Here is a 25,364-nt window from a genome sequence, read left to right as displayed (position 1 = left end):
AGTGGGCAAGGAGTTTTGACTCCGGAAGTTTTTTGCTGTCAAAACCACCAGCCCCCATAATTCCATGGCCAGGGAAAATAACGAGAAGGATCTGAAATCTAGTAACCATTTGTGCACACACAGCTTCCACTAAGTTATAACAGCTTCTCCGGTTCTATATGTACCTATGGAAATACATGGGAGCTTGCTAGCAAGCCCAAGCAGCTTTCTAGTTGCCATATGCAAGTGATACTTTGGCAAGGAATAAATTGGGAGAACTGAAATTCAGATCTTTTACGAATCATTTCACTATCCTTTTCTAGCCCAATTAATAGTCCCTTCTTGTCTGATTACTGAGGTCCCCAGCAAAAGATCTCTATGGTTACTCGGCTCCTCAGTTTCCTCATCTGTAAGATGATGCTTGGATCTGATCCTCATGATACATTCCTGTTCTAAATTCTGTGATCCTATACATGAATGCTTACAACGGTACGTGGAAATAGGGGGGAAAGGAGGATGAATAAAATATCCTTTGTTGTTTAGAGATGATAAGCCCAGGTCCTCATTCTTTGAAAAGTAAGGGAGAGAGGCAATTAGGTGGCATAATTCATAGAGAGATTGACCTGGACTCGGAGGACCTGAGTTCAAATATGGTCTCAAACAGTTCCCAGCTGTGTGTCTCTAAGCACGTCACTTAACCCTGTTTGCCTAGCCCTTGCCCTTCTCTCTTAAGAGTCATTCCTAAGACAGAAAGGAAGGGTTATATAAAAAAAGAAAGGGAGAAGGGGAATCCTGATTTTTTGTTCAGGTATAAAGTATAGAATACAAAAGTTATATTGGAGAGGGAGGCAATATGTCAAAGAGAAAATAACGGACACTGGACTGGAAGTCAGGAGCCCTGGGTCCTAATTCTGACACAGGAACTCACTGTGTAACCTGGGGCAGGAAACTGCCTCTGTCCCCTGCCCCAGGGTGGGTCTATAAAAGGAGGGATTTGCTGCCCTCTCTGGTTCCTTTACCTCCACACTGAGGTTTTTATACCTTCCTTTCTTTTCCAAGGGGGGAACTAAGTTTTCTGTTCTCAGCCTCTTAGAGCCAGATCTCTGCTCCCTGGAAAACATTTTTCAGTTGTGAAAAGGGGCTTTCAGAAAGGGAGCAGTTTAGTGTGACAGAAAGAGAGCTCAAGGACTGGCCTGGGCTACTTTCTGGGACCTTCAGCAAGTCACTTAACTCCTCAGTGTCCTCATCGGGAAGATGAGATGGTTGGACTAGCTACATTCCTGTTCTAAATTCTGTGATCCTATACATGAATGCTTATAACGAACAGTACATGGAAATTGGAACAAAAAGGATTCATAAAAATACCTTTTAAAAAATAAAATGACCCCAGGCACCCTGGTGTCAAAACTTAATGGCTGTATCTTACTCCACTTGCCATTTAGGCTAGAAGAGTTGATTGGCAATACAATGGCCTCTGACCATGGAAAGTACAACCTCTTTCATGCAAGTGCTGGCAGTCTTGTGGCAAGTGTCTGGAAAACTAAGAAAAAAGTACAAACAGAAACCCAGGCCCCCAAGGCAGCCCCCAAGGCCCCGCTGCACACAGACAACGCAATGCCTCAGTGCCTTGGCTCCAGGTATATGCTGGAATGAAGAGGATGGAGGCTCCTGGACAGTGTCACAGAGCCTTCACTTCCAGGGAGGCCGAATTTGGTCCTGAGCAGGCTCCCCTCAACTGGCACCCACCACAGCAGGCAAGGTTAAAACCAGCAGGTTCCAAAGGCATGTCCCAGGATGGAACCTATTTAAACAAGGCTGTAATCTCTTCTGATTTTATAGCGTCGGACAGAAAGCTCAGCTCATTGCATAAGGTCTCGTATCTAAAAGCCATCCGGATCTGGGCAACGTTTGTCTTTCGAATATCGTTTCCTTCAGGTCCTTCTTTATAATAATTTGGTCCCAAAAATTTTTGCTTTTCCTGTGGACAAATAAAACACAAATAAAACCCAACCTGCTTTCAAAATCAATTGAACTGAACATTAAACTCCCCACTACCATCTAAGACACTATGTCAAGTGCTGGGGCTAGAAAGACAAAGAAAAAATATTCTTTAAGGAGCTTAGACTCTGCTTTCTTCTGAATCCCTCTGTGACTAAGGTGTTAACACATCCATCCTGGCTTTAAAACCTATTGGAGTTTTGAGGCAGCAAGGTGGCTCAGCAGATAGAAAAGCAAACCTGAAGTTGTGAGATCCTGGGTTCAAATCTGGTCTCAGATATGTCCCAGCTGTGTGACCCTGGGCAAGTCACTTAACTCTCATTGGCTGGCTCTTACCGTTCTCCTGCCTTAGAACCAACACTTAATATTGATTCTAGGAGAGAAGGCAAAGATTAAAAATAAATAAATGGAGTTTTGCACTAGCATTCAGGGCCACAAGAGTAGAATGGCCAAAGGTCTTGGATACAGCTACGTCCTTGAGGCAGCCTAAGCTGCAGCTATTTGATGATGATATATTATATCCTGCTTTGAAGTTTGCAAAGCACTTGGCATAGTTTCTATGTCATGTCACTTTATTAGGCTGTAGGAATGATACGATATACAGCAGCGGCTCCCAAACTTTTTTGGCCTATCGCCCCCTTTCCAGAAAAAATATTACTTAGCCCCCTGGAAATTAATTTTTTTAATTTTAATAGCAATTAATAGGAAAGATAAATGCACCTGTGGCCATCACTGCTCTCCTGGATGGCTGCAGCACCCACCAGGGGGCGGTGGCGCCCACTTTGGGAATCACTGATATACAGGAAGCACCTGCTACACATGCTTTAGGCCCTGTGCTAGGCAGCAGGGATATAAAGAAGAAAAAGGCAATGCCTTCCCTCAAGAAGCTTATAATCTAATAGAGGAAGCAATACGGAAAAGGAAGCTGAAACTGGCCAAGGGGAGAAGGAGGTTCCAGCTGGTACGCAGGAGACATTGGATAGTCTATCGCTGAAGCTAAACCTTATCTGAAGACACTCTGGGGTGGGAGCCTCGATTGAAGACCTCAGTCTGGAACCCCGGCAGCTAAGGCAACAGGCAAGTGGCCGCAGCCGAGGATGGTGTGGAGCTTCTACTAAGAAATATATCCTGGACCAGTCAGTGCCCCAAAGCAGCCGACCGTCACCCCAGGATGGCCAAAAAGGCTTGGGCCACTGACCACCTTGGTGACATCACGGAGACAGGGCTGAATATGGAGCCTGAGACCAAATCCTGCCTGAGACCTTCAACAAAATTTCCTTCATCCATCTGTAAAACGGATTAACTATCCCAGCACCTTTGGTGAGGCTCAGATGAGATCATGATCATAAGCCACTTCCCAGTTCCCTCCCGGACTGGGAGCACAGCCCCACATTTCCACTGTCTGATCTTCCCTCCCTCAGCCCCTCTCCACCGGCAGACCCCGCTCACCTTGTGGGAGAGCCCGCTCTGAAGCACGCTGTTTCGAGCGATCTCACACAGGTCGCATGTGCTGAGCTTCCACACCTGGGCAGCGATGGCGTATTCTTCCATGAGGGCCTCCTGTACCGATCGACCCCCCAAGAAAAGGCACTTCATTAGTCTGTGGGAAAGCTCAAAGCCAAAACCCAAGCCAGAAACATCCTCCAACACCTTTTTTTCCCAGCAAGGAGACTTTGCAGGAACCATTTGGGCCCCTAAAAAACAAATTGTGGAAAAGAAATCCTTCTGGCGTATTGAATTCCAGAGGCCTTATTTCCACGTTCTCCTGAAACTCAATTAAATCCATCCAGCATTTATCAGGCTCCTACAATATGCCAAGTGAGAGGCTGTAAGGCATGGTGAATTTAGAACTGGCCTGGGAGTCAAAAAGAAAGCCCCGAGTTCAAGTCCCACTTCTGAGACAGCCTGGATGTGTGACCCTGGCCCTGAGGCAGCTTTTTAAAGTTTTACTTAGGCTGTAGAAAAGTCAAGTCCAGCACAGAGAGAGGAATCTCTCTTGGCAACCAAATGTGCTCACCACTGAGTGATCACCAGGAGGAAGAGGGCTTAGGTTCAAGAATCACCAGCAATATGGCTCCCTTTGGGCTTGGAACCCACTCCCTGCTCTCACGACCAAGACAAAAACTGGTCCCTCCAAGTTTCCTCTGATCCCTCTGGAGTACCTGACATTGTCAGCCACCCTCTCCTCCAGAATACTTTCTTCCTCGGAGCTTCAGGTTCTCGTGCCACTGAGCTCTCTTGGTTCTAATCCAACCCATCTTCCTTCTTTCTTGCCTTACCCTAAGGTCTGGCACATAGGAGGCACTTAAATGCATGAATAACAAACGAATAGTAAAGACCATCCTCAATACTGTAGGCCCTCCTGTAGCTACCATTGGAAGGAACTGGAATATTCTTAGGGGAAAGAAGAGGGAATACAAGAGCATTTATTTAGCACCTGCTATGTGCCAAGCATTGTGTCAAGAAAGCACTTTATAATTAGGACCTGACTTGATCCTCATAACTGTGGGAGGCAGGTACTATTATTATCCCTATTTTACAGTTGAAGAAACTGAGGCTGAGAGAGGTTTAAGTGACTGGTATAGGGTCACTCAGCTGGCAAGCATCTGAGGTCAGATTTGAATTCAGATCTTCCTGACCCTGGTCCAGGGCTCTCTATCCAGTGGGCTAACCAGCTGCCTCGTGGAGGGTCTCCACTCACCCAGATTAACAAGAGTTGTCATTGCCTTGGTCTGGAGAATCTGACTAACGGCGAGAAGCCCCTTCCCAGGGCTCACCTTGGTATAATGGAACTGCATGGGGTCATCAGTAGAGAGAGAGACGTGGAGTCCCTTGTGCAGAAACTCTCGCAGTGGGTTTTTGGAATATTCTAAGAACAGGCTGTTGTTGCTCAGGGGAGACATGGCAATGGGGATCTGGGCGAGATAATAGAGATACTGCAAAACTGGACTCTGGGGAAAAAGAAAACAGAAGAGGGAGGCATCATCATTCATCGAGGCACCGCTGGATAACGGGAAAAGTTCTCATCAGGGGAAACAAAGCTCTGGCTCGCCGTGTCAGAGCAGGGCTTGTTTCAGAAGAATGTGAGAGATCCTTGCCAGGCCATGGGTAGGTGGCTCCATGGGGACCGAGGCTCCAGCCTGGAGCCTTCACTGCTGGTGGGTCTCCTCCAATCGGCCTCCCTTCCACCACAGCACCTGCCACTTGAATCAGCATTAAATTCTCACTCGGTTCCTGGGGATTTCCCTGCTCCCACTCTTTGGCAGCCCTTTTAACCCCTATCCAAAGACCAGACATAACAAGAGGAGGCTCTCCCCAACACTGCTGCCAGGGGCCTTCATGGACTGCTGGTTTTCCCAATTCCAGCTCCAGGGGAGGAAGGGTTCAGTTAAAGATCCCCGAAATATGTTCTAGGAACACCAGCCTTTGACAGACCATCTTGGCAGGCCAGACGGGAAGTTCCGGGGGATTCTGGCTGAGGGATGAAGATGAAGGTCTATATTCCTTTGTATCCAAGGGACTCACTATAGACACCATCCCACTTAACCCAGAGGAGGTCCTGGAATGCCGCTGGCCACTGGCCCTGAATCCCATTCCTTTGCACAAGGAAACTCTATTGAGCCTCCCTAGAAAGTAAGCAGACTTAAGCAAAAATAAGTAGGAGGAATTCAGAGACACTTGACGAGACTTGTATAAACAGATGCAGAGCTAAGTTAGCTGATCTGCGATCAGCACAGTGTCCAAGCCTGACTTCAGAGGCCTGGCCAAGAAGGAAGCTTCCAGAAGCAAGCCCCATAGGGGTGGAATGAGGCAGGCACTGTCAAACACGACTCTGCATTTCTCTGTTACATGGGAGGGTTTGAATGGAGGGGAGAAGGATGGTCACTGGAAGTGACGTCAGTATTAGTTGTTTGGATTGTTTTTTTTTTTTTAAGAATCTATAATCTTTTTTTTATTGTCCAAAAAGAAAATATGGAAATTGCTGAGGCTGTGTTCACATGGGCCAAACTCCATGGTGGGGGGGTAGGGCAAGGGATAGGAGAAAGGTAAGAAATTTAAGAGACATGTAAAATGGCTCATGGGATCACAGAACCTTAGATTTGGAGCTGAAAGGATATTAGAAATCTCTGAATCCAACTCTCTTATTTTACAGGTGAGGAAACTGAGGCCTGGCAATATTAAGGGACTTGTCTAAGGGTTATACATTTAAGAGGTGTCTGAGACATAAACCAAACTCAGGTCTCCCTGATTCCAAGTCCAGAAACTTTATTCACTCTGTCTATATAGAACTACAGACATATGAAGTCCCTTCCAAAGATGCCTGCAACCTTAAACAAGGATCAGTTTTACCTTAGGACCCTAATTGGAGCCTCCTCACTCCAAGTTATTAGCATTGATCACCCCCTCTATCAATCCCCCCAAAACTAGCCTCCATGCAGAGCATCCTCTGTCTCACCAGGGCACAGGTAGTCTGTCAGGGACCCCTAAACGCCTTTATTTCAATCCCAACTTTCCAAATCTGGTGAGGACTTCAGATTGTACTGAAGACACCTCCAAGAAGATGAAGCTGGGAGTTTCCCAAAGGACAAAGCCAAGAAGTTCTGAGGATGGAAAAGGCAAGGTTGGGGAACAGCTAGTTGGCTCAGCAGACTGAAAGCCAAGCCTAGAGATGGGAGGTCCTGGGTTCAAATGTGACTTTAGACACTTCCCATCTGTGTGACCCTGGACAAGTCCCTTAAATCCCATTACCTAGCCCTTACCACTCTTCTACTTTAGTGCCAATACACAGTACTGATTCTAAGATGGAAGGGAAGGCTTTCTCCCTGCTCAGCATCAGCCAAGCACACAGGTACCTACCTTCTTGAGCAACAGTCCATGGGAGATGTTGTCGGCAGTCAGGAAGGCAGAGACTAGATGTGTGATGGAACCAGCTTCCCCACAGTGAGGCCGGAACAAGAAGGTGCTCATTCCTCGCTCCCTGTGGAACAGAAGAAGGGGCTGGTTCAGCAGGAGCTATCCAGGACCTGATGGACACAGGGGCCCTTCAGCTCCAGCCTTTACTCCCCATGTGGGGAACTGCCCCACCTTCAGGAAAACAAGGAGAGTGGGGGCCAGTCATCAGATCAAGGGTTTGGGAAGGCATCTAGTTCAACCCATACCTGGATACTTTCTGGGTTTAAACAAAACCTTTGAGGGCATCATTTGTATTCCAGAAATGACAGACAGGTGAGTCATGATGCGAACAATGAAGAATGCAAATATTAAGAAGGAAAAAAAAAGTAACAAATGGTCCAGAAGGGTGTACATATTTCTCCCAGCAGAAAGCAAGCTCCTTGATGGCAAGAATGCCCTTTCTTCTTGTCTATATTATTTCCCCAGTGAATGGCACATATTAAGGGCTCAAATTCTCACTGGCCTCCTCACCTGCCCTCTGTCCAGTGTCCTACACACTAGCACAGCCACCCTCTTTTTTACCATCTGTTCCAGCTCATCCAGCCCTTCTCATCTCCCCTCAAGATCCCTCTCCTCTTGCCCCCACACCCCCCAACCTTTGATCCTTTTGTGCCTGGCTTGCATACCCTCTCCAAAGCCTTCCCTGGCAGCTTTAACAAAGGGGTAAGTAGCGAAGCCCTGCGTCTTCTAGGAACCAGGCTCAGGGCATCCCTTACCCCAGGGACTCAGCTCTGTCATACTCTCTTGCTCTCATCCTTCCCCTCTGGTCTGGGAGGAGGAGGAGGAAGAAGAGGGGGGTTCTGGCAAGTATGGGCTTCCTTCAGAGATTCTCCACTCACTCAATTAGGTCAAAGCCTTTCTCTTTGCCTACTTGTCTGTAGATTGTTCATGAAGACAAAAAACAGACCTCAAAAGCTTGGGCTATTTTGTTTATCAAATATGGACAGTAATAAGTCACAGAGCTCCTGGGTGGGGAGAGGTCTGGCCTTTTAGAGCCAACAGGGACCAATCACCGACTTCAGGGAAGCCAGGCATAGAGAAGAAAGGGAAGAAGGGGGAAAAGGTGAAGACACTCAACAATGGTTTTCATAAGGATTGGCTATGATGGAGAGAGAGAGAGGAAAGAATGGAAAGAAAGCATGCTCAGGCCTTCCCCATCCTTAAAAAATCCTCCTTTGATCGATCCTTCCCTGCTGGCTGGGATCCTCAATCTCTACTTTTCCGTGGCTGAAATCCTTAAGAAAGTGCCTCCACTTCTTGTCCCTCACCCTCTTTTAAACCCTCTGCAGGAGCAGCTAGGTGGCTCAGTGCATAGGGTGCCAAGCCTTGGGTTGGAAGGTCTTGAGTTCAACTCTGACCTCAGATACTTCCTAGTTTTGTGACCCTGGACAAGTCACTTAAGCCCAACTGCCCATCCTTACCATTCTGCCTTAGGACTGATAATTAATATTGATTCAGGGTTAAACAAAACAAAATACCCTCTGCAGTCTGGCTTCAGCCTCCTGGTTCAACTGAAACTTACCAATAAATTAAATTAAGTTAAATTAATAAATCAAATGCTTAAATTACCAGTGATTTCTTAGCTATCATTGTTAAAAGTTCATCCCTGGAGCAAGGGGAGAGCAAGGCTGGGAACAAGGACTTGGAGATACATGGTAGAGCTTTCAGGCTAATCTGTGTTTAACAGATGTTAAAGTGCAGACAAAGGTAAGTAAGGGGCAGGTCTGAGGTCTTGGGCACTGGGGAGAGGAGGAGGAGGGTTGGTAGGGTTTTAGCTCTGTCCAAAGACAATTAAACTGTGAGTAGGGACTCTTTGTTATCCACAATATGAATTATTTTTGTCCTTTTATCCCTACCACTTAGCATAGTACAGGCATGCAGTGCATACTTAAATGAATGCTAGTTGGAGCAGTTAGATGGCTCAGTGGATAGAGAGCCTGAAGATGGGAGATGCTGAGTTCAAATCTGACCTCTAGTTGTGTGATCCTGGGCAAGTCACTTAATCCCCCTTGCCTAGCACTTTTCACTCTTCTGCCTTGGAACCAATACTTAGTTTTGATTCTAAGATGGAAGGTATGGCTTAAAAAAAAAGTACTAATTGGAGCAACAAGGTGGTTCAGTGGATAGAGAGCAAGACCTGAAGACAGAAGGTCCTGGGTTCTAATGTGACCTCAGATACCTTCTAGCTGTGTGACTGACCCTGGGCAAGTCACTTAACCCCAAATGCCTAGTCCTTCGCCCTCTTCTACCTTAGAACAATTCTTAGAACCAGTACTATAGCAATAGAGTATAGACTATAGATAGAAGGTAAGGATTTTTTAAAGAATAAGTGCTTATTGATTTTTGGAAGGAAAGTAGAGATTGGGGAGGGGGAGAGCAGGGTTAATTAAGCCCTGGGAATGATTCAATTATGAGCAAAGGTAGGTAGAAGACAGGCTCAAGAGGAAACAGAGTCAGAGAGCAAGGTTCAAGGGCTTAGAAAAGGAAGAAGAAAAGAAAAAGAGGTCAGGGTAGGAAAATGGAAAAAGTACTGGATTTGGAGCTAGAAGATGGGTCAAAGTCTCCCTTCTCTCACTTACTGGCTATACGACTTTGGGTAAATTATTCCATTCCCTGGGCCTCAGCTTCCTCATCTGTAAAATGAGGGAGTTGGAGCAGGTGACCTCTAAGGTCCCTTCCAGATCCAGCCATGGCCAGGGGCAGGTGGAGGAATGAGGTTAGGTCACCTACTTGCGGAGGTTGTTGAGCACCATGATGTTGGCATACATGTAGTACAGATAGTAGCTGTAGGGTGGGTTCTGCTCACTGGTCCAGATGTCTGGGTTAGGGCTCTTGTCGGAGAACATGTGGTCACTATGTTTAGACTCATCATCCACACTGTCAAAGCCTGTCACCTAATGGGGGAAAAGTAAGAAACTGAGGACCCCAAACACAAAGGGGAAAGAAGGAAAGCTATGACATGTCTCAGAGCCTGGACCTCCCACCAAGGACCAACTTCCCAACTGATGATTTCCTCCACTAAGGGTCCTCTGTCCCTACTCCCTCCCTTCCTTTATCTCTCCTCCTGCCCCCTGCTTATCCCACCCCCCCAATATAGACACACACACATCTTCCTCTGACCTTCTCTATCTTCATTTCTCTTTCTTTGTATCCTCCCCCCATACCTTCGCCACTAACCAAATTCTGGCTGAAACTGTGTAGCAGCCAGATTTATTGACTGACTGACCATCTTTGATGCCGGTGCTTAATTTGAAAAGGCATTGCGTGAGCATTTTCTGTCTTTCTAAGAAAGAAAAAGAATGCTGAGCTTTCTCAGGAAGGATCTCCCAGCAGCCATTTTTCTGTGTATTGGTGGCCCTCTAGACCCCAAAGTTTCCTATTCCTGCATCCTTCTCCCCTCTTCATTCAAGCCAATGGTCCCACAGGAAGGAGCGTCTTTCCAAACAAATGGAAGCCCAAGAAACACATGTATTCTCTCACATGCCCTCTAGGGGGCAGTCATGGCACGAGACAATTTCTCATCTTCTAGTGGACTTGGGCACCAGAATAGAGCTGTTTCTTTGGGAGAATCTGGGTCCTTCAGGGTCACCTCTGGGGCGTAGCCCACCCAGAAGGCTGGGGAGCAAGAGGCTGGGAGAGAGAGCAGCAAGTCAGAGTGGGGTGGGGTGAGAGGGCACTGGGGGTATATGATAACCACTAGCTTTATGACTTGGTCTGGGAAATGAGTGTTTGCAAGAAGGGGAGTGCTAGGAGACAGTCAGGATGACTCCATGGTCTCCTGTGGCCCAGAGCAGAATGCCCTGACTTACATATTTGAGGAAGAGGTGAAGTTCCTTGTGATCCCTGGGGTTGATCGTGGCTTCAAAAAGAGGCAAGAAGATGTTCTCCAGCATCTTCCCAAAGTTTGGAAGCAGCTTTTTGGATCTAAATATGTCACTGGGGAACAGAAAAAGACATGATTCTGGACCCCCACTACCTGTCACCCTTCCTTGAGTAATCAGACGTCTGCTCAGAAGCCAAGACACATCTCTGCATGCAGGGTGGGAGTGACCTCAAGTCTCATATAAACCAAGAACTTGAGAATCCCCTCTAGGACATTCCCTGGCAAATGGGCATCTGGGACAGCTAGGTAGTACAGTGGATGGAGCATCAAGACTGAAGTCAGGAAGACCTGGGTTCAAATCTGACCTCAGACACTTCCTAGCTGTGTGACCCTGGGCAAGTCACTCAACCCCCACTGCCTAACCCTTACCACTCTTCTGCCTTGAAACCAATACTTAGTATTGGTTCCAAGATGGAAGACAAGTTGTTGGGGTTTTTTTCATTGATGCTAGGAAAGAAGGTAAAGGTTTTAAAAAAAAAAAGCCTGATCATCCCCCAGACTCTGCCTGAAGACCTCCAGGGAAGGGAAACTCCCTCCCTCCAGAAGCAGCCCATCTTACTTCTGACAAGCTGCGATTGTTAGGAAGTTTTTCTCATCAAGCATACAGCTTTCCATACCCATTGCTCCTAGATCTGCCCTCTGGGGCCAATCAGAAGGAAAGCTGATGAGTGTGTGGTGAGAATGCCAAACTTGGGAGTCAAAACAACTAGAATTCAAATTCTGATTCACATACTCACAGTATGACTGTGGACAAGTCTCTTAACATCTCTGGGTCTGTTTCCTTATTTGTAAAAGGAAGGGATTAAATTCCAGCTCTAAGTCTGCAATCTAATCCTGAATCTAATCCCTCTTTCCCATTATAACTCTTCAAACACTTGAAGAATCAGGAAGTATTGGGAAATGTGTTGCAAACCTCAAAGCATATCCTCTCCATCCTCAGGTAGTAGAGATCTAATGAGATTCAGAATCTTTCTCAGACTCACTGATAAAAGTCTCCCCCAGGAAAACATCAGCTCCTTAAGGGATGAGACTATTTCATCTTTTTATATGTACCCCCAGCACATAGGACATCGACTGACATATAGTCATATATATATATATATATAACTGACATATATAAATATAGATTTAAAATGCTTGTTGATTGACTGATTGATTGAGGTCTATTAAAGAAAAATTCTCTGTGTGTGGAGATCTCCCCAGGAACCAAGATGAAGACATTCCCCAAAACCCCATCTCCACCTTTTCTGAGATTTCTCTCCTCCTAAACTACTATCTCACTTCATGTGGCCCCTCCCTGCTTAACTTCCTTCTCATCCTCTCTCCCTTTTTTGATCTCTATGTATCCCCACCTATCTCTTCTGATCTCTACTTCTTTTGCCCACCCCTAGTTGTCCTCAACTTTGCAATCACCGTCTGATCTAGCAGCTCAACTGCCCCTGCCCAAGCCAAGAGGCCTTCTAGCATCCCTAGAAGTGGGTACAAAGGGAACCCCGGTCACAGTAGATTCCTCTGCCTCCAAACCACTGGCATATCCTGGGGATCTCAATCTAGACCTTGATGTTTAACAATCACAAACTATAGGGCTCCTCCCATAGGATCTTGGAGAGAAGCATCCCTAAAGAAAAATTCAGTGTTCACATCCAGTGTTCCAAGGAAAATTACTGATATGGAAGAGACAGTCATATGGTGTCACTTGGGAGCCATCATATGAGTGAACAAAAAAATCTGATAAAAGTCTGTAGCATGGCAAACAAGATGATCATAGAATGATAGACCTAGAATTGGAAGAGATGTTCAAGGTCATCTTATTTTATAGAGTCCTGGGGAGCAAGCGGAATGCCCATAATAAAGATTTTAATCCATGTTCTCTGACTTCAGAATTGGTACTCTTTCCACACCCAACCCCAGGTTGGAAAGAAGCCTTGAGGCCAGAGCTAGAGGATTGGAGCATATAACCCAAACTTGGACATGGGAAGGAAGGGAAGAATAAAAGAGGAAAACATGGTGAGAGTTGGAGGAGTGGAACCCAATGACAGGAGTAAAAGGAGAGTGTAGAAGGAAAGGAGGAGCAGACACAGCTGGAGGAATGAGCTACTGAAGTGGAGAGATGGGGAAGCCCAGTAGGCAGGGACCTCACTTACTAGATTCTGGGGACCTGGATGATCCAGCGTACATTTGGGGAGTAGACCTTATGGTTAATGAACCACCTGGCCAGGTTGAGCCACTCCAGGGAGGAGCGCCCATAGATGGAGAGTCGGGGCTCTGTATACTGGTATTTGCTCTCTTCCAGCTCCCGAGCCACCTCCTATGGCCAAAAAAGAATTTCTGGGTCAATTCAAGAGCATTCTTGGCTTTGAATAGCATCATGGGGTTAGGTGGATGGACCATAATATCTATGCCATGGGATTTCTGACCTGAGAGAACCCTGAAGCTACCATCTTGTCCAATCCCCTGCCACTCTTGACTTGAGAGGACCTCAGTTCAAATCTGCCACTCAACCATTTTTTGTTTAGATTAGGCAAGATACCTATCTCATACTGGAAAAAACCCCACCACTTACGGTGACTCCAAAGCTCCCTTAGCCATGTAATCCACTATTTTGGGAGAAAGTTCTTTGTTAGAGCAAACCCAAGTATTTTATGCTCATTTGCTCTCTTCTCAGTGATAATGCCTTTGAAATTAAGTGCTATCAAAAGCAACCTTGGGAGGCATGGGTTAGGACACAACTGCAGCTTTGGGACTGGACACGGCAACCCCTACCTAGGGATCAGAAGAGTCTCAGGCAATTAGGTTAGCCTGACTTCCCAACTACAAAGTGCAGCCAGCATGGATCTGAAAGACCCAAATGAGGAGTCATCAAATGTACAGATTCTTCATTCTTGTACAAGACTTGTGTGATCTTGCAAATTACTTCATCTCTCTAAGCCTTAGTTTCCCCAACTGTAAAAGGGTCTGAACCCTATCCTCTAGGGTTGCTTCCAGCTTTAAACTCCATGCTCCTATGAGAAAGTTAGACCAGAGGACTGCAATGGTCTCTTCTATCTCTAATGCTGTGCATCCATCAACCCAAACAATAGTCTGGGTATCCATGATCTCTGATGGACAATAACCTGGCCTCACTCTTTTCTTCTTCGTTGGATTGGCAAACAGAACAGAGATTGTGAATGGTACTGTGACTGGCACAGAGGGCACTTGGCAGCTCAAATCAGACCATTCTCTCACCCAAGAATAGGGAAATGGGGAATTGGATAGGGAGAAAAGAAGCTTGGCCATGCCAAGGTGGGCCCATCTTCCAGATCCCAACCCTCTTCCACTCTGGTCTGACACCATCATGAGGGAGAAGGGCAGGAGGCAACCAGGCAGGGAGGTTTCTGACCTTGACCATACGTGCAAAGTATTCTCCACCTAAGTAGTTTTCCGTTTTCAAGTACAAGTCTCGGAGCTCGCTGGCCCCCACTGGGTTGTATTTGGAGTTGAATTTGTCAAATCGATGGAAAGTCTGCCGGCCCTGGAAAGAAGAACCCAAATAAGCGCATACTCTGGCTGGATGCCCAAGGAGCCTTGGGGAGAGAGAGAGGGAGGGGGTATGCCTTACAAAAATAAAATCAAGAAAGGTAGCTAGGTAGAACAGTGGATAGAGAGCCAAGCCTAGACTTGAGAGGACCTCAGTTCAAATCTGGCTTCAGATACTTCCTGGCTGTGTGACTCTGGACAAGTCACTTAACCCCAACTGCCTAGGTCTTGCTGTTCTTCTATCTTTGATACTGGGGTAGAAGACTCCTTAAGAGTCTTAAAAATAAAAAAATATCAAATCAAATCAAGAGGTCAGAAAGGCTGAGACTTTTTCCTTCCTTACCACTCCAGCAGAACCAATTATGACTGGGCGGATCACAGGTCATCTGAGATAGTGAATTATTACTGTACTGAGCCAAAATCTGCCTCTCTTCAATCCCCCCCCCCACTCCGTCCCCCCGTCCTGCTGGCAGTACCCAAGTGAATCAACTTACCGCGTGGACATCCAGGGAGTCCACGGTGAGGTCGTAGGGGTCCATGTGAAGGCCATCAAACACCTGCCTGAGCGTAATCTTCCTGCCTCTCTTCTCTGTGACAATCCTGTCGGGCTCCGTCTGGTATGTGTGCTTGATGAAGCGTAGCAGGTGCTTCTGGTTCATGCAGGCTGCAGCATGGATGTGGGTGTCCACCTGAAGGCACAGTCCAACCCCCCTCACCTGTCAGATGAGCAGGAGGCAGAGGAGTACCAATCCCTGTGCCTTGTGTGCTCTGACTGCTCAGGATCTCTGAGCCGGAAAGGATTCTCTGAAGCGGAAGGGCTCTCTTGTTCCTCTGGACAAAACTCCCAGGGCACTTTGTACCCTATGGATGTTCGTGATCATATTTCCTTCATATTATAATTATTCAGGTTCATGTCATTTTCCCTGACCCCTTTCTTCCCTTCCTTTCCTTTTCTTCCCTCCCTTCCCTTATCTTCCCTTTCTATCATCTTTCTTCCCACAATGCATGAGAATGTCAAATGATAGCTTCTGATTTTTAGGTATGACCTTTGGCCAGTTATTTATAGAGACAGATTTGGCATCATTTATCCCGTGGTCTTTATTTTCCAGAGAAGGAAACTGAAGTGAAGAGGGAAAAAGAATAACACAATCCATGGTGAGAAAGCTGCAGAGCCAAGTCCACTGGCTCCAAATTCAGGGCTCCTTCCAAAAGACCAAGATACCTCTTCTCAAATGAACAAATAACTTATTAATTCATGGTGACCCTGTTTGGTCTTTCCAATAAACCACAGTACCTCAGATAGGTTTCCACCCAGGTAGAATCCCTACAATAATACATAATAAATAATAATAATAAAATAAGGAAAATAATATATAATAAATAATAAAATAATCTCCAGGGTCATTTTTCCAGATAACAGATAACAAGAGACACAAATATATAACTTCTGCCTGATCCTGACTCCCAGGAAACCTCCCATAAGCTGGGGTGAGCTAAAGGCCAATTCACTTAGTGCTAAGTAGAGGACCATGGATCTGGAGGAGGAAAAGACCTCAGAGAACACTGACTCTGAAGTTAGAGGATCTGGATTCAAATGTCAATTCTGGTGCTTGTTACCTGGATGATCTTGGACAAGTCACTTCATCTTCTGAACCTCAGTTCCATCATCTGTAAAATGAGGGAGTGAGACTGATTGGCCTTCCACCTCTAGACTGAGGATCCCACAGTCATGATCCAATCCTCCCTTTATACACTGAGACTCCAGGACGAGAAAGTAAATTCTCAGGAGCATACAGGTAGCAACCATCAGAGCTGGGATTTGAATCCAGGTTCTCTAAATCTAGAAGCAGAGGCACGGTGGGGAAGACCTGCCCGATCCCATAAGATCTCTAAGCTAAGTGCTGTTGGGTACTTTCTCTGCAGAGAGGGATCCTGTCCTGCTCCCGGGCTTGTAATATTTGTCTAGTGAGCCTTAAACAGCCCAAGATGAGCAGGAGGGAGAGAGTCTGAGAGACCACACCTGAGACAAGAGGGATGAGGAAGGAATGAGAAGTCTAACTGTCTTCGACACAGCCGAAGGGTCCCTGCTGCCTTGGGCTTGCTCAGAAGGGGGCAAAAGCCTCTGCCTCACTCAGAAAGAAGGCACTGTAGCAAGGCAGGACCAAAGCTGACCACTGGGACATTTTGCAGTGACATGTGTGAAGGAAGGGGTATTCAACAGAACCATTCTCGATGGTCTTGGCTCCTTTCTTTGAAGGCTCAGTGCTTCTTGGGCTCTCATCGATCCTTCCAACATTTTACAACCAAACAGGAGAGGAGGGGGCCGGGGTGGGGGCTGGCATTATGATCCCCAATGAATCAGCCAGACAGTGCCTGCCCAAGGTCACAGTCGTGGAATTCTCTTTCCAATCTCGTCCCCACACGCTTCCACGGAAGGGCTCTTCTCCTCCTGCTAACAATTTGGGTTGGGTAGGGGGGAGTTGCAAGGGAAATATAGCTTGAAATCTTAGCAGAAGCTCACCATGGGCTTCCAAAGTCATTTCTTTGATAGAAAATTTGAAGATAAGCTCAATGATTTTGGTGGAAATCTTTGGAAGTAATAGCCCCCTTTTTTTCCCCTTAAACCCTTACTTTCCTAATAACAACTCTAAGACAGAAGGGCAAGAACTAGAAGTCGAGTGACTTGCCCAGGCCAGATTTGAAAATAGAACCTTCCAACTTCCAACCCTCTAGCCCCTTCACTGCCTTCAGTTGCATTCATTTGAAAAAGGACTAAAAGAGAATTGTTAAAATTTTGAACTACACATTCCGGAACAGGAGGTCAGATTCTTACTTCCAGGCAAAATGAAAAATTTCTCGAGAAAGAAGCTCATTAAAAATCTCAGTTTCTCCTTAGTTAGTAAAAAAAAACTAATAATAATAATTCCTAACATTTATGTACCATTTAAAGTTCACAAAGTACTTTGCAAAGTTCATCTCATTTTATTCTCACAACAAGCTCAGGAGGTAGGTGCTATTTATTATCATCTTGATTTTACAGATGAGGAACCTGAGGCAAACAGGGTTAAGAGACTTGCCTAGGGTCACACAGCTAGTAAGTGTCCAGAATTGGATTAGAACTCACTTGAATATGAGGCTTCCTGACTCCATGCCCAGCATTCTATCCACTTCGCCACCTAGCAGCCCATTTCTTTCATATACCTGAAGATATTAAGGTGTAATAGAGAAAATGCCTAGAGTTTGGAAGACCTGAATTCAGATCTAGTATCAGATATTTACTAGATGGGTGACCCTAGACAAGTCATTTCATCTCTGTTTGTCTTAGTTCTCAACTGCAAAATGGGGATAAAAACATCTACCACAAAGAGTCATTGTAAGGATCAAATGAATTAATATTTGTAAAGTACTTAGCTAGCACAGTGCCTGGCATACAGTAGAGCCTATATTAATGCTGATTCCCCTCCTCAGTATTGAGGTGCTATAGGAGAAGAGGGGCTTTCCAGAAGATCTACACAGTAGGTATTTAATAAATGTTTATTCATTATTCAGTGAGTGATAGGGCAATTCACCCAGGGCCATCTTGCCAGAATATGTTTCAAACAACCCCAACCAAATGGAAATAACTTTTAAAGATCACATCGGCTTTACTCACTTTTTTTTTTTTTTACTGCCTCCATTAGTCTAGAAGTCTTTTGTATTTTGATGAATCATAAGATCATGGTTCTATCTGACTACATATAATGAACCACACCAATAGAATTCCTCTCATAACAGGCACTTTCTCCAGGGGGGGGTCCCCTGGAATTCTGGATGAGGCTTGACCCTGTATCTTGCAGGAATTCCACCCTGCCATTTTCCATGTCGCATGCTATTCTCAGCCTATTCTTAGCTTCTGCCAACCCATGAAAGCAAAGGTTATTCTACATAGTTCTAAGGCAGGTCCACATAAGCCTTATTGTATTCCATTGCTGTCTCTGGAGGAGAAAATGACTTCATGCTATTAAAATGTTCCTATTGAAAAATTACTCTGTCGTTTGGTACATGGTGTTTTTTTTGTATCTGATTTTAAAAATCAGAAGTCTACAAGCTCACTCTTTTTTAAGGGCTTAAGGTGGATCTCTTTTCCAGATCTGACATTTAAAAATATTTTCATTTGGATAATGATGGCGGAAAGCTGGGCAATAGAGTAGAACTTCCTTTATGTGCAATGAAGCAGAAGGAATGAAATTCTCAGGTGAAACTATGATCTCATCAACGTGGGTATACATTCCATCACTGCAGATCACAACCAATCCTATGCCTTCTCAACCTGGCCTCCTCTTTACCACGTCCTCCCATCGAAGGATGAGAGCTGCTAATTCTGTAAAAGCAAAGGTGGGGGACATACACTTTCCCGTTAGCCTTCTTCTCTGAGACCCAGAAAGGATGGATGTGTGTTTGAGAGTGCCTGTACGTGACTCCCAAACGTAATATAAGTAGCCAGATGCCTTTATAACAGAATCTCAGCCCTTGATCACTTTAATTACAAATTAAAGGGATCGATTCTCCCTTGATCACTTTAATTACAAATACGAAAAACTACAGAGCTTGGGCATGAGTCCTGTTTCCCACACAAGGATGGCAAAGGTTTTCTACTGTAGATACAAGATGTAGGGATCATAGGGAAAAGGCCACCCAAGGTAAAGCCCAATGAGTAAGTTCAAATATTAGCCAACGTGCATGAGAAGCACTAACGCCCTTGCTGAACAAATTGGCTACACTTTGATTCCAGGCTATTAATGGCCATGGATAAACAGACCTGGCTTTTGATGTGCTGGTTTCTCATTTTTTTCCTCTCATATCCTAGGGGCCAAATTCTTTTTACAATATAGGCATCAAGCTGTGGCCTAAATAGATTTTTGTCTTTTAACAAAGAAGCAAACTGTGAGAGAAACAGTGGAGAATGAGGTGGCCCCTTAAGAGTCAGGAATCCTATGTTCAAATCCAACCTCTGATTATGTGATCTAGAGTAGATCCCCTGACCTTTCAGTAGCTCCAAGTAATTTCTTTCTTTCCTTCTCTCTCTTCCTTCCTTCCTTCCCCTCTTTCTCTTTCTCTCCCTTCCTTCCTTCCACCCTCCCTTCCTTCCCTTTTTCTTTCTCTCTCTTTCTGTCTCCCTTTCTTCTCTCTCTCTTCTTCTTTCTGTATTCCTTCCTATCTTCCTTCTCTCTTTTTCTTTTTATCTTCCTTCTCTCTCTCTTTCTTCCTTCCTTCTCTCTCTCTTTCTTCCTTCCTTCTCTCTCTCTTTCTTTCTTCCCTTTCCTTACATTCCATCTTAGAATCAAAATTGTGTTATTAGTTCCAAGGCAGAAGAGCAGTAAGGGCTAGGGCAATGGTAGTTAAATGACTTGCCCAAGGACAAACAGCTTAGAAGTATATGAGGCCACATTTAAACCCAGAATTTCCCATCTCCAGGCCTGGCTCTAGCCACTGAGCCACCTAGTTGCCCCCCTCTCCTCTCCCAGGTAATTTTCTAAGACCACACACTACAAAGCAGTTGCCAGTCTTCATTTCCAAGGGGTGTTTCCTCATGGGGAGCTTCCTCCACACATGAATTCCCTTTCAAAAAATATAAAATAAAAGATTATTTATGAATTGTCTAGGTTTTGTTCCCTACTATGAACTTCCTCAATATTCTTTTCTTTAGAAAAATCAGTACCTTTGTATATAGGGAAAACTATGTTGAGTGAGAAATCTGGGGCATTAGATCAGGCATGTATGCCCCTGAAAGGGCCCATAGAGGCCCTCTAGTCTAATCATTTTACAAATGAGGAAATTAAGGCCCAAAGAGTTAAATAACTTGCCCAACATCACATAAATGGTAAGTAGAAGACTGTGGACTTGAAAAGGGCTGATCCTTTGATTCTAAATTCAGTGCCAGGTCCTTCCCTGACTCTCACCATAATCCTAGGACCATGGGTCACTGTCTATGAAAGATGAGTCCATTGTAACATAATTAACACATCCAGCTTCTGCTATCATTCTACAAAGCCTTAAGTCAGTAATGTTGCAATGACCACTCAACTCCATCCATCACCACAGTTTTGTTCAAAATCCATTTGGTTCTCTGTCCATGGGAATAACTTCCTGACCACCTCTCCAGGCAGCCCTTTATTTGTGGAGTGCTCTAATTTTTAGGATGTTTTTCCCAATATCAGGCCCAAATTTGTCTCTTTGTTTTTTATCTAAATTCTATCCCAGATCCTGATTCTGCCCTTTGGGGCCAAACACAACAACAAGTCTAATCCCTCCTCCATAAAGCAACCATTCAAGTAACCAAAGGTAGCTTTTATGTTCCTGGAGATGTTTTCTTCTCTTAAGTCTTGACATTTCTCACTCTGAAACCTTTACCTCATTCATTCCATCCTCTTCATTTTCTCTCCCAGCACTATGGTCAAGACCCATATTGGTGAACCTATAGCACCCATGCCAGAGGGGGCTTCTCTCTTCTTCCCCTCTTCCACATGCACCTGAGGATATTTTTCACATCCCCCACCCCTCTACCTAGTACCTCAATGGGAGCACTTCCTCCCTCCCCTGTCTGGGGTATGGGGGTGGCTCAATGCAGTGTGAGGGTTTCCATTTGGACACTTGTTCTCTAAAAGGTTCACCATCACTGGTCTAGACCTATACCAACTCCCAGATGTCTCCTTGCCTTCAGTTTCTTTCCTTTCTTATTCACATTATAGAATTCTGCCAGATTAATCTTAGTCTTTTTCTGCCTTAGGCTAGGTTTTTTTATTTCCTCAGTATGGAGAATTATAGTATGGAAACTCTCTCTGCTGGTGCAGACTGGCAATTTATTTGTAACTGAAGAAACTGAGAGATCGCCACATGTTAGTGTCCAGCCTAGAGCTGTGACCTTCCCAGAATCACACAGTTAGTATTATCAGAGGCAGTGACTTGAACTCAGGTCTCCCTAATTCCAAAGCCAGCATCCTATTCATGATGCTATGTTGTTTTCTTGGAATCACAGAGCCATACAGTTTTAGAATTGAAAGAGACTCAGCGAGGCAGCAGAGTCTACTGAAAAAAGCATTATCACTGAAGACATCGGACCTGAGTGAGCTTAAATTGGCTTGTTTGTTCCTGAGGGACCCATTTATGGAATGAATTTGAGCTCCACTCCTCTTAATTACCTTCCATTAATGGGGTAGAGACTTCCCATTCCACTTATCATGGGCTAGTCATTCAACTTTCCTTGGACCTCAGTTTCTTTTTCTGTAAAATGAGAGAGTTGGACTGGTTGGCCTCTGAGGTCCCTTCCATCTCTACATCTAGGATCATCTTCCTCAGTTCCCTCATTATAGATGGAGAAACCGAGACATGGGAAGGAAAAGAGATTTACTAAAAGCCAAATAGGTTCTTGAAACACAGTTCTAGTCATATCACCTCCCTGTTTAGAAACTGTCAATGATGCTCTACTCCCTACTGAATAAAGTCCAAACTCTTTCTCCTGGCATTCAGGGTCCACCATGATTTCCTCCCAGTTTCCTTGTCTCATCACGTCCTCTCACTACACTTCACAGACCCTAAATTTTAGCCAAACTGGATTAGTCACCTTCGGAGAAGATAACCCATCGTTTTCCTCGGTTTCTCTCCTTTACAAAGAGGATAACAGTGTTTATATTACCCGCCTCACAGACTTGGCATGAGGCTCAAGGGAGTGTAGGCTTCAAACAAGTTTTAAACAAAGCTTTTGCGAGCTTCAAACTGCTGTAAAAATGTCACTTCTTGTTGATTTTATCCACCACAGCTCTCTCAATGGAGTCAGGCATTGTTCTGCTTGGAGCTGATGGGATCTGGAAGGGGGAACTATTACTGAGGACACAATAGAAACTGCTCTATGGTTCAGAGAACATGGGGGCTTGGCCCCAGCACTCCACTAGAACTCTCTCTTCGAGGTGCCCAGGTCTAGATCCCTTTTCAGGCTTCGTAATCATTGATCTGTTATTTATGACATCTCATATGTCACTTCCCTATTTACAGACACATACTCAAATGCTCACACCTCAATAATCACTTCTCCTTTGCCTCCCAGGACATCACACTCTCCTGGGTTCTCCTCCTATCTCTTTGATGGCTCCCTTTTTTGTATATCCTCTTCTTGTCTCTTGTCTAGTACTCTGTACCTTGAAAACTTTATCCCTTCCTCTGTCTTCAGGTCCCACCTCCTTGCCATTGACTCCTAAATTGGAATCTCCAGTCCTGACCACTCTCTCCTAATTGCACAACTTCCAGCTCTGGTTTTCTTTTGGACATTTCCACTGGAAACATGGCGGGTCTAATGTTTCCCTAACAGTGTGGTAGGGGGAAGAGCATTGGATTTGGACTGATGAGACCTGATTTTTGAATCGTAGCTTCGGTACCTAAAGCCTAGGAGACTTTGGACTCTCTAGCCTCAGATTACTCATCTTTAAAAGACGTTATTTGTTGACATGTATAACCCAGTGAAATTGTTTGTCAACTCCGAGAGAAGGAAGGGAAGAAGGGAAGGAGACACCATGAATCATGTAACTTTGGAAAATTTATGTGTAAATTTGTGGAATAAATGGAATCTATTTTGGAATAAATTGGAATAAAATTTAATAGAATAAAATAAAGATAAAAAAAAGAGGGTATTGAGTTGGACAATGGATCCAACCTCAACATAATTTGGATTTTTAAATTTTTAAAAATTTTTAAATTTTAAAAATACTACCCTTACCTTTAAAATAGTCCAGCCCCATTTATTTTTTTTGAACCCTTAGAATTAATACTGTGTATTGGTTCTCTTATAGGGAAGATTCCAAAATGCTTTAAACCTATTTCCCGCTTATAGTTCTAAGAGCGGTAAGGGCTATGCAATGGAATTTAAGTGCCCAGGGTCACACAGCTAGGAAGTGTCTGAGGTCTACTAAGCCATTTAGCTGCCCCCTCCAGCTTCTTTTCCAACGAGTAATTAATAGGTCACCAAGGAGAAAATGAGGAAGACAAATAGCAAAGGCATGGATGGGAATAGGCTCAGAGTATCACCCCAATTAGTGGGCACCCTGTTTCCTGGTTCAGAGGAAAGCTCCTCTCGTCCCTTCTGATACACAAGGATTTTCTCTATCCAACATCACCAGTGACTTCACTCATATTTTAATAGTCACAGACTCATGATGGCTCTAATTCTGCCAATGAGGAATGTGTTTTACAAGCCCCACCTCATCACCCATTGCCCATCCCTCAACCCAAGACATACCTTTCTCACATTATAGAAGTCTCGGTGAGGGTTACTCTTCAGTTCTTTGAACTCAGACATCTCATTCAACATTTCATGGAGGCTGAATTTGGATTCCAAAAAGTTAAGTCGCCGGTGACAATATGTTTTCCTACAGAATAATAAGAACCACAATAATAGGATCACAGATTTGGAGCTGGAAGCTACTTTGGAAGCCATAGTTTCCAATCCCCTCATTTTACAGACAAGGAAGAATCCTAATATCAACAATAATTTTTTTTTTAAAACACAAGGTCCATCATCCCAAGGAAATTGTTGAAAGGTTAGTACTACCTCATCAGGAAGACTTGAGTTCAAATTGAGCCTCAGAGCAGCTGGATGATCTAGGTAGCAAGTCACTTAATCTCAACCTACCTCAGTTTCCTTAATTGTAAAATCAGGAAAATGATAGCACCCAGCTTACAGAGTCATTGTGAGGACCAAATGAGAAAGTAGGTGTTTAATAAAAGTTTGTTCCCTCCCTCTCTTCTCAGATGGCATGATAAGTTAAAAACTTATAGAGATACTTTTGGGGGGAAAAACAGATTCCCCTGCTAGAGCAACAGTAAAGGCTGAGAGGGGGAACACACGGGACTTGTTAAATATAACCAATATTGGTTTGCCTCCCAGAAAAGCCTGGGAGACAACTGAGATCCAAGAGCAGAACCAAAAGACCCTCGCTGGGTGCCATCCACATAAATTCAACCAACAAACTGCCAACAAGGAAGCTGTTGGCACAGTGGAGAGAGTGCTTTGCCTGGGATCAGGAAAATCTGTATTCAAATCCAGTCTCAGACACTTACTAGATGGATGACTGAGCAAGTCACTTAACTTCTGTTTGCCTCAGTTTCCTCATATGTAAAATGAGGATAATAATAATAGCACCTACCTCCTAGGGTAGTTGTGAAGATCTAATGAGATAATAATTGTATAGCACTTAGCAAAGTGTCCAGCATATGGTAAGTGCTATATAAATGTCAATTATTATTATAATGATCCCTCACCTATCACGGGAGTTACATCCCGGAGACCCTCACGATAGGTGAAAATCTGCAAAGTAGTGATGTTAAATATTTACATTATATTATATTACATATAGTTATATGTATTATATTTATATTATATAAATATAATTTATATGTATTATATTTATATTATACACAATACAATATATACAATATTATATATTATATACAATATACATGCAATAATTTATATCACATAAAATATATTATATTATATATAATAATTTGCACCACATATAAATATATTATATATAATAATTCATTATATATAAATATATTACATGTAAAATATATTTATATCAGATATAAATATATTATATATAATAATTTATATCACATAGAAATATATTATATTATATATAATAATTTATATTACATACAAATATATTATATATAATTTATATTACATATAATATAAATAATAAAATAAATATAAGGCTTTATAAACCCTTCTCACTCTCCTCTAAACCTTTTCCACACCCTTAATAACCTATAGTCACTAAGCCAATCAACTCCCAGGATACAGAACACAGTGCTGTTGGTTGCCTTTCATTCCATCAGCCAATAGTGTGCCGTGTACAATCTCCCACTGGCAAACTTGCACAAGCGGTAGTGGCATGCTGCATTCCCTTTGGGTCAGTATGGTATTCATCCGCAAAATCCCATGATATAAAGAAAACTCCACAATATAAAATTAGATTTTTTTTAAACCCACAATATGGTGAAG

The 25,364-nt window shown here is 44.1% G+C and overlaps 1 protein-coding gene across 1 annotated transcript in view; it reads right to left on the bottom strand.

The window, feature by feature from the left end:
• Nucleotides 1-1,399: 1,399 nt before the first annotated feature.
• The window catches only part of AMPD3 (adenosine monophosphate deaminase 3), a 49,604-nt gene continuing 25,639 nt past the window's right edge, over nt 1,400-25,364 (bottom strand). The window contains exons 5-14 of the mRNA XM_044681823.1: nt 23,595-23,724; nt 14,824-15,018; nt 14,193-14,324; nt 12,958-13,121; nt 10,740-10,866; nt 9,661-9,824; nt 6,835-6,955; nt 4,755-4,928; nt 3,427-3,537; nt 1,400-1,957 (exon numbers count right to left, since the gene is read on the bottom strand). Coding sequence (XP_044537758.1) covers nt 1,781-1,957; nt 3,427-3,537; nt 4,755-4,928; nt 6,835-6,955; nt 9,661-9,824; nt 10,740-10,866; nt 12,958-13,121; nt 14,193-14,324; nt 14,824-15,018; nt 23,595-23,724 — 1,495 coding nt within the window. The 3' untranslated portion in view covers nt 1,400-1,780. The remainder of the gene's footprint in view (nt 1,958-3,426; nt 3,538-4,754; nt 4,929-6,834; nt 6,956-9,660; nt 9,825-10,739; nt 10,867-12,957; nt 13,122-14,192; nt 14,325-14,823; nt 15,019-23,594; nt 23,725-25,364) is intronic.

This window comes from Gracilinanus agilis, chromosome 6 (assembly GCF_016433145.1).
Source record: "Gracilinanus agilis isolate LMUSP501 chromosome 6, AgileGrace, whole genome shotgun sequence".
Taxonomy (NCBI): Eukaryota; Metazoa; Chordata; class Mammalia; order Didelphimorphia; family Didelphidae; genus Gracilinanus; species Gracilinanus agilis.
Note: the sequence above shows the minus strand (reverse complement) of the source record. Positions and strands in the feature narration are given on the sequence as shown.